At 37.6% G+C, this 14,957-nt stretch overlaps 2 protein-coding genes across 2 annotated transcripts in view; one reads left to right on the plus strand and one right to left on the minus strand.

The window, feature by feature from the left end:
* Positions 1–11,218, minus strand: part of LOC113443749 (carbonic anhydrase 4-like) — a 73,319-nt gene extending 62,101 nt beyond the window's left edge. The window contains exons 1-2 of the mRNA XM_087918278.1: positions 10,839–11,218; positions 6,907–7,048 (exon numbers count right to left, since the gene is read on the minus strand). The gene's annotated coding sequence lies outside the window, so the exon portion shown is untranslated. The remainder of the gene's footprint in view (positions 1–6,906; positions 7,049–10,838) is intronic.
* Positions 1–14,957, plus strand: part of SLC5A2 (solute carrier family 5 member 2) — a 28,711-nt gene that overhangs the window by 2,008 nt on the left and 11,746 nt on the right. Inside the window, exons 4-7 of the mRNA XM_026711807.2 lie at positions 3,269–3,373; positions 3,550–3,655; positions 12,106–12,186; positions 13,262–13,491. Coding sequence (XP_026567592.2) covers positions 3,269–3,373; positions 3,550–3,655; positions 12,106–12,186; positions 13,262–13,491 — 522 coding nt within the window. The remainder of the gene's footprint in view (positions 1–3,268; positions 3,374–3,549; positions 3,656–12,105; positions 12,187–13,261; positions 13,492–14,957) is intronic.

Consider the following 14,957-nt stretch of genomic DNA (forward strand, 5'->3'; position numbering starts at 1 on the left):
ACAAATCTGGTCACATTGCCAACTTCAAAAGCTGATACAAAAATTTATGCCACCAGATAAAGACTGAATGCACCAATTATACATTAAACAAGAGGAAAACCTTCTACGTACCAATTCCACCCACACTTTTTACAATTTTGTAAACAACAAACTAAAAGACTCAAGGTACATCCCACCCCTGATAGAACCTAATGGTAAAGACTGCAACGCCAACACCATTAAAGCCAACATCTTTAACACATTCTTTGACTCAGTATTTTTAAACAACAATGGATCATGGCCAGTATTTCCTAGCCGAACCACAGAAAACTACAATGATCTAATACATATCAATTTTACAGAAGACAATGTTGAAAAAGCACTACGCATTCTAAAACCATCTCTAGCTATTGGACCTGACGGAATATGTGTCTACTTCTTTAAAAAGCTATCCATTGCCATAGCAGAACCTCTAAGCATAATCTTTGAAAAATCTTTCAGGACCAGCTCCTTGCCAAACCTATGGTCACTAGCCAGGGTCATCCCCATCTTCAAAAAGGGAGACTCCAGCCTAGTTGAAAATTATAGACCAATCTCCTTATGCTGCGTCACCTGTAAAGTCATGGAATCAATTATTAACCAATCCATTATCCTCCACTTAGAGACAAACAACCTACTCTCTAATAAATAATTTGGTTTCAGAAAAAAACTATCCTGTAATCTGCAACTCTTACACTGCAGAAACATATGGACTACACAACTCGATCAGGGCAAAACAATAGATACAATCTACATAGACTTCTGTAAAGCCTTTGATTCAGTGGTACACGACAAACTACTACTAAAAATAAAATCTTCTGGTATCTCTGGACACCTGCATAACTGGATAGAAGCATTCCTGTCAAACAGACAACAAATGGTCAAAATTGTGAGCGTCCTATCAAATTCTGTACCTGTCAACAGTGGTGTCCCCCAAGGCAGTGTTCTAGGACCAACTCTTTTCATACTCTACATAAATGACCTCTGTGATCATATTAAGAGCAACTGTGTTCTCTTCGCTGGTGATGTAAAGCTATTCAACACCACAGACAATACTGCTACCCTTCAAAAAGATCTTGACTATGTATCAGAATGGTCAAACAAATGGCAACTTCAAATCTCAATAAATAAATCCTCTGTCTTAGATATTGTCAAAAAAAAAATCAGAAAATAAAATACAAGCTGAATAGTCAAGACTTTGTTGATGATCCAAACTCTGTAAAGGACATTGGAATACTCCTCACTTATGATCTAAGTGCTCGAGCCCACTAACTACATAGCCAAAAAGGCATTAAGAGTTGTTAATGTAAACCTACGTAGCTTTTTCTCTGATAATATCACACTACTAACTAGAGCATACAAAACATTTGCTAGACCAATACTCGAATACAGCTCATCAGTCTGGAACCCACATTACCTATCTGATATTAGAACAGTTGATAAAGTCCAGAAATATTTCACAAAAAGAGTTCTCCACTCCTCTACTCATTGTAGAATACCTTATGCCACCAGACTTAGAATTCTAGACCTAGAAAACCTTGAATTACGCCGTCTTCAGTCTGATCTAAGTATGGTATATAAAATCATATATTGCAATGACTTACCTGTCAATGAATACTTCAGCTTCAACCACAACAACACAAGAGCACACAATATATACAAACTCAAGGTTAACCACACCAAACTTGATTGCAGGAAATACGACTTCAGCAACAGAGTGGTCAGTGTCTGGAATACTCTACCTGACTCTGTGGTTTCTTCCCCAAACCCCAAAAACTTTAAACTTAGACTGTCTACTATTGACCTCACCCCTTTCCTAAGAAAAGTAGGGGGCATGCATAAGCGCACCAACGTGCCTACCATCCCTATCCTATTGTTTCTTTTATTTTTATTATATGTACCCATTTCATGTATTCATACCTATGGATATACTTATACCTATTATCTTGTAAGCAATTGACAAATCAAAACGCTTAATGCCTTTTTGGCTGTGTAGTTGCAGTGGGCTCTAGCATTTAGATCATTAGAGGTGAGAACTCCAAGGTCCTTGACAGAGTTTCGATCATCAACAAGGTCTTGACTATTCAGCTTGTATTTTATTTTCTGATTTTTTTTTTTTGACAATATGTAAGGCTGAGCATTTATTTGTTGAGATTTGAAGTTGCCATTTGTTTGACCATTCTGATACATAGTTGAAGTCTTTTTGAAGGGTAGCAGTATTGTCTGTGGTGTTGAATAGCTTTACACCATCAGCGAAGAGAACACAGTTGCTCTTAATATGATCACAGAGATCATTTATGTAGAGTATGAAGAGAGTTGGTCCTAGAACATTGCCTTGGGGGACACCACTATTGACAGGTACAGAATTTGATAGGACAATCCCATTTTTGACCATTTGTTGCCTGTTTGACAGGAATGCTTTTATCCAGTTATGCAGGTGTCCAGAGATACCATAAGATTTCAGTTTTAGGAGTAGTTTGTTGTGTACCACTAAATCAAAGGCTTTACAAAAGTCTATATAGATTGTGTCTATTGCTTTGCCCTGATCGAGTTGTGTAGTCCATATGTTTCTGTAGTGTAAGAGTTGCAGATTACAGGATAGTTTTTTTCTAAAACCAAATTATTTATTAGAGAGTAGGTTGTTTGTCTCTAAGTGGAGGATAATGGATTGGTTAATAATTGATTCCATGACTTTACAGGTGACGCAGCATAAGGAGATTGGTCTATAATTTTCAACTAGGCTGGGGTCTCCCTTTTAGAAGATGGGGATGACTGTGGCTTGAGACCATAGGTTTGGCAAGGAGCTGGTCCTGAAAGATTTTTCAAAGATTATGCTTAGGGATTCGGCTATGGCAGCGGATAGGTTTTTTTAAGAAGTAGGCTTTTTTAAGAAGTAGTCCCACCTTAGATATAAAAGCTGGCTAGGTGTCTTTGGGCCAATCACCAGGAGATGGTTAGCTCTAGTCCCGCCTTAGGCATAAAAGCTGGCTAGGTGTCTTTGGGCCAATCACCAGGAGATGGTGAGTTCTACTCCCACTTTAGGCATGTAAGCCATCTGGGTGACTTTGGGCCAATCATTCTCTCTCAGCCCTACCTACAGGGTGTTGTTGTGGAGGAAAAATGGAGGAGGAAGTAGTATTCATATGCTTGCTGCTTTGAGTTATCTACAAACTAATAATGGTGGAATAAAAGTCTGATCAAGAAATAATAAATAAGCATTAACATGTTCTCTGCTTCGTCCCACCTGTAGGTCATCACAATGCCACAGTACCTGAAAAAACGTTTTGGAGGCCAACGGATCCGTCTCTACCTCACCATCCTCTCTCTTTTCATGTACATCTTCACCAAAATATCAGTAGGTCATTTTCTCCAGACTTCCAGGACACAGTGACAGGATGTGGGGAATATTTGAAAATACAAATCTCTTTACTTTTGCCTTTTTAGGAAGGCTTGAATAATGTTCTGATGGTTTTTAAATTCTGATTAATCTGTCATTCTTCCTGGCGGCATTTCTGTTTCTCTCACCTGCAGGTGGACATGTTTTCTGGTGCTGTGTTCATCCAGCAAGCCCTGGGTTGGAATATTTATTTAGCTGTCATAGCGCTTCTGATCATAACCACTATTTATACTGCAACAGGTAACTTGGGTTCTTGGGGGAGGGATAGACTGGGTACAATGAGGTAGTCCTCAACTTACAACCATTCGTTTAGTGACCGTTTGAAGTTACAAATTTTCCTGAAAAAAATGACTTATGACCATCCTTCACACTTATGACCATCACAGCATTCCCACAGTCACGTGATCAAAATTATGGCTCTTGGCAACTGGTGTGTATATAGGATGGTTGCAGCATCATATGATCACACAACTGCTATTGACAACCGGCTTCTGACCAGCACAATCAAGGGGGGATCTTGGATTCTTTTAACGTCTTCATGACTCACATTATGACTGCAGTGATTCACTTAACAACTATGGCCAAAAAGGTCATAAAATTGAATGTGAGACACTTAACAACTGCCTTGCTTAACAACAGAAATTCTAGTCCCAATTGTGGTTATAAATTGAGGACTTACCTCTATTAAATAGGAAGCTGAAGTTCCTGGCCAATGTATTTTTAGTATTTATTTGATTTGTCGATCGCTTACAAGATACAGGTATAAAAATAAATATAGTTTTGAATACATGAGATAGATACTTATAAGAAGAAGAAAAAAATAGGACAGGGACGGTAGGCACGATTGGTGCGCTTATGCACGGCCCCTACAGGCCTCTTAGGAAGCGGGTGAGATCAATAGTAGACAGTCTAAGGTTAAAGTTTTTGGGGTTTGGGGAAGAAACCACAGAGTCGGGTAGAGTATTCCAGACATTGATCACTCTGTTGCTGAAGTCGTATTTCCTGCAATCAAGTTTGGTGCGGTTAACCTTGAGTTTGTATCTATTGTTTGCTCTTGTATTGTTATGATTGAAGCTGAAGTATTCATTTGCAGGTAGGACATTGCAATGTATGATTTTATATACTATATTTAGACTAGACCGGAGGCAGTGTAGTTCTAGATTTTCTAGGTTTAGAGTTTCAAGTCTGGTGGCATAAGATATTCTGCAATGGGTAGAGGAGCGGAGAACTCTTCTTGTGAAATATTTCTGGACTTTTTCAATTGTGTTAATATCAGGTACATGATATGGGTTCCAGACTGATGAGCTGTATTCAAGTATAGGTCTAGCAAATATTTTGTATGCTCTAGTTAGTAGTGTGATATTACCAGAGAAGAAGCTATGTAGTGATAAAATATATGTGATAAAATATAGCGGGGGGTGTGGGGGTGGGCTCCAAACACCAAGCCAAAAAGAAAGACTGATTTTCTTGTACGTTAGGCAGCAGGAAAAACATGGAAATAAATATGGAGGGAACAATCACCTGCTAATTGGAAGAATTCAGGAATGTCTGCAAGGGAAGGATCGAAAACGTGAAGCAGGCAACCCCACCCCTGTGATTGAAGCTCCACCCTTTTTACCTGCATCATAACTGTTTTTAATGATCTTGGACTTTGCATGATCCTGGCAAGATTAAAAAGCTACAGAAGCTGGGCCATAAGTTGGCATTGATGAAGAAGAATATTTCTGTAAAGAGCCTAACGTTTGTCTTTTTAAAAATGAAGTAAGAAGGGAGTATTTTCTTATCATTTATTCACTTATTCGAAGCCAGGCAACCAGGCTTAGTAGTACAGAACAATCCTATTTCTCCTCACATCCAGGGAGCCAAATCTTTTTTAGAATATTATTACCATTAAAAAATTCTTCTCTTTACCTCACAACCAACACTTAGGGGGCAGTAAGTGGGCTTACTTCCCTACTGGATCTTGTCTTGTAATTTTATCAAATTTACATTTGTCCCAGGAGTATCATTCCTCTTTCAGACAGATGCTACAAAAATCTGGATGCTCAAACAGCCAGGCAGAATGCCAGCAATTCAGCCCTCACTCGCACACAACCTACGCACACCACCTATCAGCGAATTAAACTTAATCCCTTCCAAAAAGAACAACGCAGTAGCCAGGAAGTAATCAGGCCAGAAATCTAGAAGAATTGTTCACAGAATGAACCTTTCACCCTCGGATGACCTGTCGGTTCCCTAAACACATACATGTTGAAGAATATAAACATAGAATAATAAGAGTTGGAAGGGATGTTTGAGTTTTCCTAGTCCCAACTCACTGCTCGAGCAGGAGACCATATATCGTTTCAATTAATTGGTTGTGTCCAGTCTCTTTTTGAAAGCCTCCAGTGACGGAGCACCACAACTTCTGAAGGCAAGCTGGAAATTTCTCCGTAGTTCTAGGGAGAAATTAGTTCTAGTTGTTTATTTCCTTGGTTAGTTTCCTTCCATTGTTTTTTCTCTTGCCTTTTAGTGCTTTGGAAAATAGTTTGCCCCCGCCCCCCCTTTGTAGGAGCCCCTCAAATATTGGAATACTGCTATCATGTCTTCCTTAATTCTTTCCATTACATTAGACATACTCAATTCTTGTAAACATTCCTTGTATGTTTTAGCCTCCAGCAGATAGATAGATAGATAGATAGATAGATAGATAGATAGATAGATAGATAGATAGATAGATAGATAGATAGATAGATAGATTATATAAGATGATAGTGATAAATGGTAGGTGATGATAGATAGATAGATATACATGACAGATAGTATATGACCAATAGATACATAGATAGATGACAGATCGACAGACAGACAGACAGACAGATGACAGATAGATAAATATGTGACAGATAGATAGATATGATAGATAGATAGATGATATAAGATGACAGTAATAGGTGATAGATGACAGATAGAGATAGATAGATAGATAGATAGATAGATAGATAGATAGATAGATAGATAATATAGATAGATGATAGATAGATAGACAGACAGACAGATGACAGATAGATATATGGCAGATGGATGGATGGATGGATGGATGAACGGTCGGAAAGACAGACGGACACATATATACTCTATAGGCAAGAAAGACTCAAGTGTTCTGAATCTCTTGTTTTAAGAGTAGCTTGTTACACATTATAGCCATGACATCTGATTAGTGACTAAGTAACACACATCTGAAGTTTCTTCCTTGACTATAAGGAAGGGCTGTATGGCAGGGGTGTTCAACCATGGCAACTTTAAGGCCTCACAAAATTCCTCAGCCAACCTGAAGTCCACAGGTCTTATAGCGGCACCAAGGTTGGATGCCCCTGCTGTAACAAGGTCTCCACCAGAGCTGCCTGTATCTTATTTCACAAAGGAGACCAAAACAAATCTTGGTTAATGAAACATCCCAAGATACATGATGTACAACTTAAAAGAATATAAGAGAAAACGTTTCAACTTACCAATTCTCTCTCCTTTCTTGAGAATGAGTTTTGCTTGGTCTAGTCAAGCTGGATATCAGAATTTCCAAACATATTATGATGGGGTTGCAAAACCAGGCCAAGCACCCATGGGCAGGTTCAGCAGCATTCCATGGGCAAGACCCTGACACAAGACAATGGGCTGTTTTATAATTAAGCAAGGAAACTATTTGTGTAAGAATACAATTGGTTACCCAAAAAATCCAAAAACAAAAAGTATGTGGTCAGATTTATGTTGGACAACAACAAAAAATTTTCCTAACTATAATATTCAAGTCTACATCCTTTCACATTTAATTCTAATAAAGTACAGTGTTTCTCAGACTTCACAACTTTAATAAGATTTGAACTTCAACTACTATGATTCCACAGTCAGCATGGCTGGTTGAGGAACTCTAAGAGTTGAAGTCCACCCATCTTAAAAGTTGTTGAGATGGAGAAATGCTGGTCTAGAGAAGTGTTTCTCAACCTTGGCAAGTTTCAGACATGTGGACTTCAACTCCCAGAATTCCCCCAGCCAGTTCCCCCAATTCTTGACAGCAAGCTGTAGACTTTACAGACAAAAGCCCTTGTGTTCAATGGTTAACATTTTCAGCTAACGTGAGGAAGACTTTAAAATAATTTTTAGTTTTGTTAATGTTTATTTTTGTAAATTTTATTTGAGTTTTCACAAAGAGAAAAAAAATACAAATAAAACATCTTTTTTGAAAGTAGCATAATCCCGGGTTACATTTCTTCGTATAGACACAAATTCAGGTTCATGCTCCTTTTTATATTCTAATCCATATCTTATTACTATTTTACATTTTCTGCATAGCTTCTCCCCTCTTTTAATTTTCTCAATTTTATTTTAATTATCTCATCTCAATTCAGATCATTGTATTTATAGCTTTTGTCTGTCCTGTTTCAATTATCTATTATCTTTTCTCATTAAACAAAATTTCTCCTGTAGTTACTGATTGGAGTAAGACGCCTTTATATCTTTTAAGTTTATCCATTTAACTCTTATTTAGGCTTCAATATATACCCTAAAGTTATAACATTCAATATAATACATAACTTCCATTCGGATTCTGCTTGGTACATTCTTAAAATACACACTATATTCTTAAAAAAAATTATAAATGTATGTAACTAAACACATTCCATTCCAATTCAATTCTATCATTAATATTAATATTCCTTAAAGTCTTAACTTCTTTAACATTACTTTTCAATTAAATATCATATATCTATGGGAACAATTATAAGCTTTCCATAATTAATTCACCCCCCTCTTCACTTATATTTTATAAAACATTAACTAATTAAAATGTTCCCGTTCCTTCCTAATTCAATTTTCTCAATTATTTTATTTCACTTATTTTATTAACAAACATTTCACTAAATGACACTATTTCATCCTCATTTTAATCATACATTGTTTCCAATTTTCTAAAGTTATTTCTATTACTAATATAACAATACAATCTTATGTACCTTTACAGAATCCCTTTTTCAGTTAGATTTTCACCCATTATCTCTAAATAGGTCCTGTTTCTCTATATCTTGCTCCGGTCGTTTGTAACTTCTTTTCCTTTCCTTCTTCCCTCTCTTCTTCTCTCTCTACTTTTTACCCCCTTGTCTCTCTACCTCTATTTCCCTCTTCTGTATTCCCCTCTTCTGTTGCTTTCCAGTATTATACTTATTTTTTGAATTATTTTTCTTTTCTTTGGTTGTTTTTTTAAGTCTTAAATTCTCCATTATCTTTCCTCCCTTTCCTTTTTCTTCACCACATGCAATTACTTGTTCATTAAAGATGGCTTCTTCTTTATCCCAGTCTTCTTGTTTTGCAGACATTTCTTGTTGTTTCTCATAGTTCCAAATCTCCATTTCTAAGAATTGAAAAATGAAGCCAAAAGAACCCTTCCCTTCTTGTGCATCTTCTTTGTACTTTTTAAGTTCCATTTTCAATTCATCCAGAAGTGATGCCATTGTATAAATTTTTAAACAACCACCTAATTAATTATAGTCATTCAAATGTAATAACCAAGAATCCAAAGATCACCAAATAATCCAAATTTATGCAAGCTGTTTCTTTTTGCTCTTTTTTTCACTTTCTCTTTCTGGGGTTACTGTTTAGTTACAAAGTTTCAGTTAAAGTGTATCTTTTAGAAGTCTTGTTGAAGTTTTACTGTAGATTCTTTTTAATTCCAGGCAGTCTCCTCCCTCTTCCAGATCCTGCCCTTATTCTTTTTCTCTCCCTTCCTGCTTATGAAAAAAATAATTATTATCCCTTTGGCATTTTGTTTTATTTTCAGCTTAATTGCCTATTGATGTCAAAGCAGATTTTTCCAATTTCTTATTTAAGTCTCTTAGTTGTCAGTATAGGGAAGGAGAGAGAAGGAAAAAAAACCCAAACCTTTCCCTTTTCACTTTCCTTCGCTGCTTCTGACTCTTCTTTGGGAGCGATTTTATTTTTTGTAAGTTTAAATTCCAGGGTACCTTAGTTGTTGCTTTTACAATTTAACCTGGTCAGCCAAAACTTTCACTTCTTATCTTCCTCCTGCACATTCTTTTCCAGTCAAGTTCTTCTTTGTGGTGGCCATTTCTGACCACCGCTGCAACCACCTTCGGGAAAGGGAGTAATGGCCAGCTGAGGAGGAGAGATGTGGCTCTCCTCAACCCTGCTGGCGGTCTCCCCGCTCTTCACCACCTCTACAGGGTGGCTTAGCCCCGAAACCAGCCAGCTCGGGGCACTCTAGCAGCGAGCCCAGATCGAAACTGTGCACGATCGCGGATTTCTGTCTGTCACCGAAGAGACTTCAAACTGGAAGCACTTTTCTTAATGTTTTTAAGAAACATAGTAAAAATTAATAAAACCAAATGAAAAGAAAAAGACAACAGAAAAGACAACAGAAGACAGTAATACAGAAATGGCTTCCAACTTGCCTCACGCCAAACCTAAACTAATATGCTAATGTTTCACCTTTCTTTTAAAATTACAAATAAAATGACGTTTTCTTCCCATAGCCTTTTATCCAGAAATCATAATCTTTTCAATCCTGCTTCAGCAAAACATACATTAGGAGTTAACAGAAATATTGAACAAATAGAGGAGAATATGTATAGCTCAGTGTTGAACTGTTGATGCTTTCTGGGCTTGGTTGTTTTCTTGCAGGCATTTCATTACCCAACAAGGTAACATCTTTGCGGCTAGAAGGGAATGGGATTTACTCTCTTGTTGCCTTGTTAGTGTTACCGGGGGTGATTTTTTTTTTTTTACTTCTTTGATTATGTTGTTATTTAAACTGAAAACATTACTTAGCTGGGTAATGAAATGTCTGCAAGAAAACAACCAAGCTCAGAGAGCAGCAAGGATTCCATAAATAAGAATAATTTATCCTGAATCAAACAATCCAATTTTAATGTAATTCCTTCTTTTTGCGCAATCTTGACCTTTAAATCCTTCCTATGGCATTGCAGGATTTGATCTTTCATCACTCTTTGGTATTTAAGATAAGTCTTCCAAGACTTTTCAAAACTACCAGCCTACTTTGTAAACCGCATAAGGAGACAATATCCAGGTTTCTTTGCCAAAGCTGTTCCAAATCCAGATCCTTTCCTTGAGTTTTCTTTTGCATTTCCATTTTGGTAATTTCAATTTTTGTGGTCTTCCATGTCTCCAGACTCTATAATATTTAGGTCAGGTCAATGTTTTTTTAAAAAATGTTCTTAGCGTCTTGTAAAAGTGTATTCATTGAAATCTATATTCTTTCTGAGATATTAATATCTCTCAATATTATTAATATTTCAGAACAAGTTAAAAAACACTATTTCAAATCTTTCTTTTTTTCCCCCTGCCTTTTGCCAATTGTATATTATTTTAAATTTTTGAGACTCTATTTAAAATTTCGTAAGAATATAAAACTCACCTAGTGCCAGTTTAAGCTTGCTGTTTTGAAAGTCTCTAATATTCATAAAATGATTAAACTGAACATTTCCAATGGTGATTAGAAAGTGTGTTTATCATGAAAGGCTCTGCTCCTGCTGTCCCTTGATGCTGTGCCTTGGCACTCAAACCAGTGAGAGACCTCTGTTTTATATTCTCCTGAGGAGTTGCGAATCAAAGCAGTTGTGGGTAATCTCTTGATTTCTCTTTCTCTGGAGAAATTCGAAGAACTGGTTTAACTTGGCAGTCTTTCATTCTACATAGCGGTTGCCATCTCTGCCCATTTGCAGAGACATCATCAGTTCACCATGACTCACACCAGAGTCCTGTGGGAAAGCATCTTTCAAAAAAGATGCTGCCTGCCTATACATGCTTGTAATGGATGTGTGGATGACCTTGGGAATGAGGGAAAAAGAAGTTACATAGGGAACAAACTAATAAGGGAGGGAGGAGCCCTCCTTCGCTTAACAGTCAGAGGAAGAAACTTAGGAAAGACCACCATAATGGATTGCACCCTTAAAAGTGGTGGTGAGAAGTTTGCATCTTAGATTTGGAAGATTCTGTTAATGTAGCCTTACAAAATTGTAGAATTAGCTCATCGAGTCATGTTTTCAATAAATAGGACAGTGTGTATGATTCTTTGAGGTAGAAGTCAGCAGAATTTAAAAGAAATCAAACATACAGAAAGTCCTGGTCTTACAACCATTCATTTAATGACCATTCAAATTTACAATGGCACTGAAAAAGTGACTTATTTCTCACACTTATGGCCATTATAGAATCCTCCTAATCAAAATGTGGGCACTTGGCAACTAGCATGTATTTATGACAGTTGCAGTTTCCCAGGGTCATATGATCCCCTTTTGCAACCTTCTGACAAGTAAATAGGGAAGCCAGAATCACTTAACAACTGTGTTGCTAACTTAACAATTGCAGTGATTCACTTAACCGCTGTAGCCAGAAAGGTCATAAAATGGGGCACAAATCACTTAACAACTGTCTTGCTTGCGACAGAAATTTTGGGCTCAATGGTGATCACAAGCCAGAAACTACTTATATAGTTCTCTCAAAATGCATTGCCTGCAGCCCTCATAGTCTTTCCTAGGTGGGTTTGTCCTTACAGAAGTTGAAGAATGACATTTAAAGGACGCTTGGTTGCCCAAATCAGATGCAGATAACAGAGAGCCAGTTGTATGAGGAACCAAAATAACACCATCATACCTGCATATGAATCTCCATCTTACTTTCAGGAGGATTGGCAGCCTTGATGTACACAGACACAGTCCAGACTTTTGTCATGGTTGGAGGTGCTTTCATCCTAATGGGGTTTGGTGAGTAAGATGCTGACTGGATACAAAGACTGAGTTCCTTCTATCATCTCAAACTGCAAGAACAGGTTCTAGTAGCCTCACACACAGGAAAGCACAATGGAAGTAGATGCAGGTAGTCCTTGAGGAGCGAGCGAGACGAAATGGTTGCCTAGTCTCTGCTCAAAGAAGAACGGGTCAAGCTATTCTCCAAAGGACCTGAAGGCAGAACAAGAAGCAATGGATGGAAATTAATCAAGGAGAACAGCAAGCTAGAACTAAGGAGAAATTTCTTGACAGAACAATTAATTACTAATTCTCTATAGGAGGAGTTCACGTTACATTATATCAGCCATTTATAATGTTCTGTCATTTTTATAAAATGTGATGCTCTGAAACTTTTGTCGCTACAGGAATGATGGGAATCTTCATAAAACAACCCCCAATTTTTAAGGACAAAAAAAATGAATGCCATTTCCACAGATTCACCTTTCTTTTGTGTATTTTTTTAAAAAGAGGCCTGATTTGAACCAGAGATAAATTGGATCAATAAATTTTTCACAACTTAGCCTTACTTACTAAAATCCTTGTAATGAACATGTTATATATTTGCATACTTACCTATGGTAGGTTGGTCCGTGGTGGCGGGAGATTTGAAGAGCCATCATTGGCCACTAGCCGCGAGCAGCCGGCTATAAAAAAGGCTGCCGCGGTTTCTCCGCATGCGATTACTAGAAAGAAAATAAAAAGGAAAAAGTCTACTGGGTCTCGAGTCTCTTTTCCCACAATGCAACAGAACATAATTATATAAGTCTTTTGATTTTGCACATAATGTAATATCATTCTGCCATTTTTGCAATTACACATTCCTTAGTTAAATTATTCAGGTTCAACTGATCCTTTTGATCTAAAACAAAGGTTAACTTTTCAAAAACAGTAACAACAAACCTGCTCTTCCGGGTTTGCAATTTCATTGCACAGTCAGAGGGAGGGAAGAAATCTCCAATTTGGGAAACAGGGAGTGTAATGTAACATGCAGATGTCTGAATAAAAAATGCTACTTCAGTTCCAGCGTGACCATGACTCTCTTCCCATACAGCCTTCAATGAAATCGGAGGTTATCAAGGATTATTTGACAAATATATGGAGGCAATTCCCAAGCAGACACTTTCACCCATCCCTGCCCTCTACAACATCTCGTCTTCCTGCTACCTGCCCCGTGAAGACTCCTTCCACATGATCAGAGATGCCACCACTAGCGATCTGCCCTGGCCAGCTGTCATCCTCGGTCTTTCCATCAACTCTATCTGGTATTGGTGCAGTGACCAGGTACAGAATGATTTCTAGGGAAGGGTAAGGGGAATAAAAATAGGATGTTAATTTCTGAAGAATCACAACCCTTTAGTCTGAATTAAACTCACACTTCCTTGCTTACAATGCAACAGAGCTGCCTAGAAGCATCACACTACCTACATATGATAGTAAATCCTGCTATTATGCCTAAGAAGGTTGAAGTTTTCCTAAAGCTTTCAATTGGAAGTAATTAATCAATCAGAATAGAGCTGGAATTGACCTTCAAGGTCTTCTATTCCACCCCCACCCCCTGCTCAACAGGAGATCCTATACTGTGGTGGGATTCAATTTTTTTTACTACCGGTTCTGTGGGCGTGGCTTGGTGGGCGTGGCAGGGGAAGGATACTGGAAAATCTCCAGTCAGAGTGAATTTGCCGGTTCTCCGAACTACTCAAAATTTCCACTACCAGTTCTCCAGAACTGGCCAGAACCTGCTGAATACCACCTCTGATCCTATACCATTTCAGACAAGTGACTGCTCAGTCTCTTTTTAAAAAACTCTCCAGTGATGAAGCACCCACAACTTCTGAAGGCAAGTTGTTTCACTGGTTAATTGTTCCAACTGTTAGGAAGTTTCTCCTCCGGGTTATGCATAACCTTTGATTATGCCCCGATTGTTCGTTGGTGTGGAAGGAAAATTACTTATATTTAAGGCCAAATTTCTATTAAGTTGAATTCAACTTCTAACTTTATATCCATCTTGCTAATAGTACAGAGCCTCTGCTTCTTTCAGATTTACTTATTTTTGCTTTTCTAATGTACAAAATGTCATGGTGGATTCTCATCGAAGCATTACCCAAATACAACCATGTGTAGCTTTTTCAAGCTCAGCCATACTTAGCTAGGTACTCTGACTTGTAGTGAGACTCACCTTAAGAAACATCCATATCTTGAATTCTACATATCCTTAAACTTTATTTATATATAGATAGTGGTCCTCAACTCACAACCATAATTTGATCTGCATTATCGTAAGTTGTGCTGGTCTTTAAATGGATCATCACAAGAATGTCCCTGACTTTACAACTTTTATTGCAGCAGTCATTAAGTCAATCATTTCCCTTTTTATAACCCTGTAATCTCTATTCAGGGTACCACTGTGGTTGTTAAAAGAAAACAATGTGGACACTAAGCGAATTTATTATCTGCAATGGGTTTTGGGTTTTTTTAGAGAAACCAGAAATAAATGCCTGTTTCCTGCAAAAAAAAAGTTGTAAATTATAGTCGTGTGATTGTGGGACACATAGCCAAGCCCTAAAAGTGATCACATGATCATGGGGTATGGTGTGGTGACTGTCAGAATTACAAATCCAGGTTGTTAATAGTCCTGGGAAGGTTTGTCAAAACTTTGAATGGTCACTAAGAGTTCGGGCATACGTTTTGACTACTTATATTCTCAACCTATGTTTTGTAAGGTCAAAGATATAAAGAAGGATAGCTTT

This window comes from Pseudonaja textilis, chromosome Z, assembly GCF_049901715.1.
Source record: "Pseudonaja textilis isolate UNSWEBS1 chromosome Z, rPseTex1.2, whole genome shotgun sequence".
Taxonomy (NCBI): Eukaryota; Metazoa; Chordata; class Lepidosauria; order Squamata; family Elapidae; genus Pseudonaja; species Pseudonaja textilis.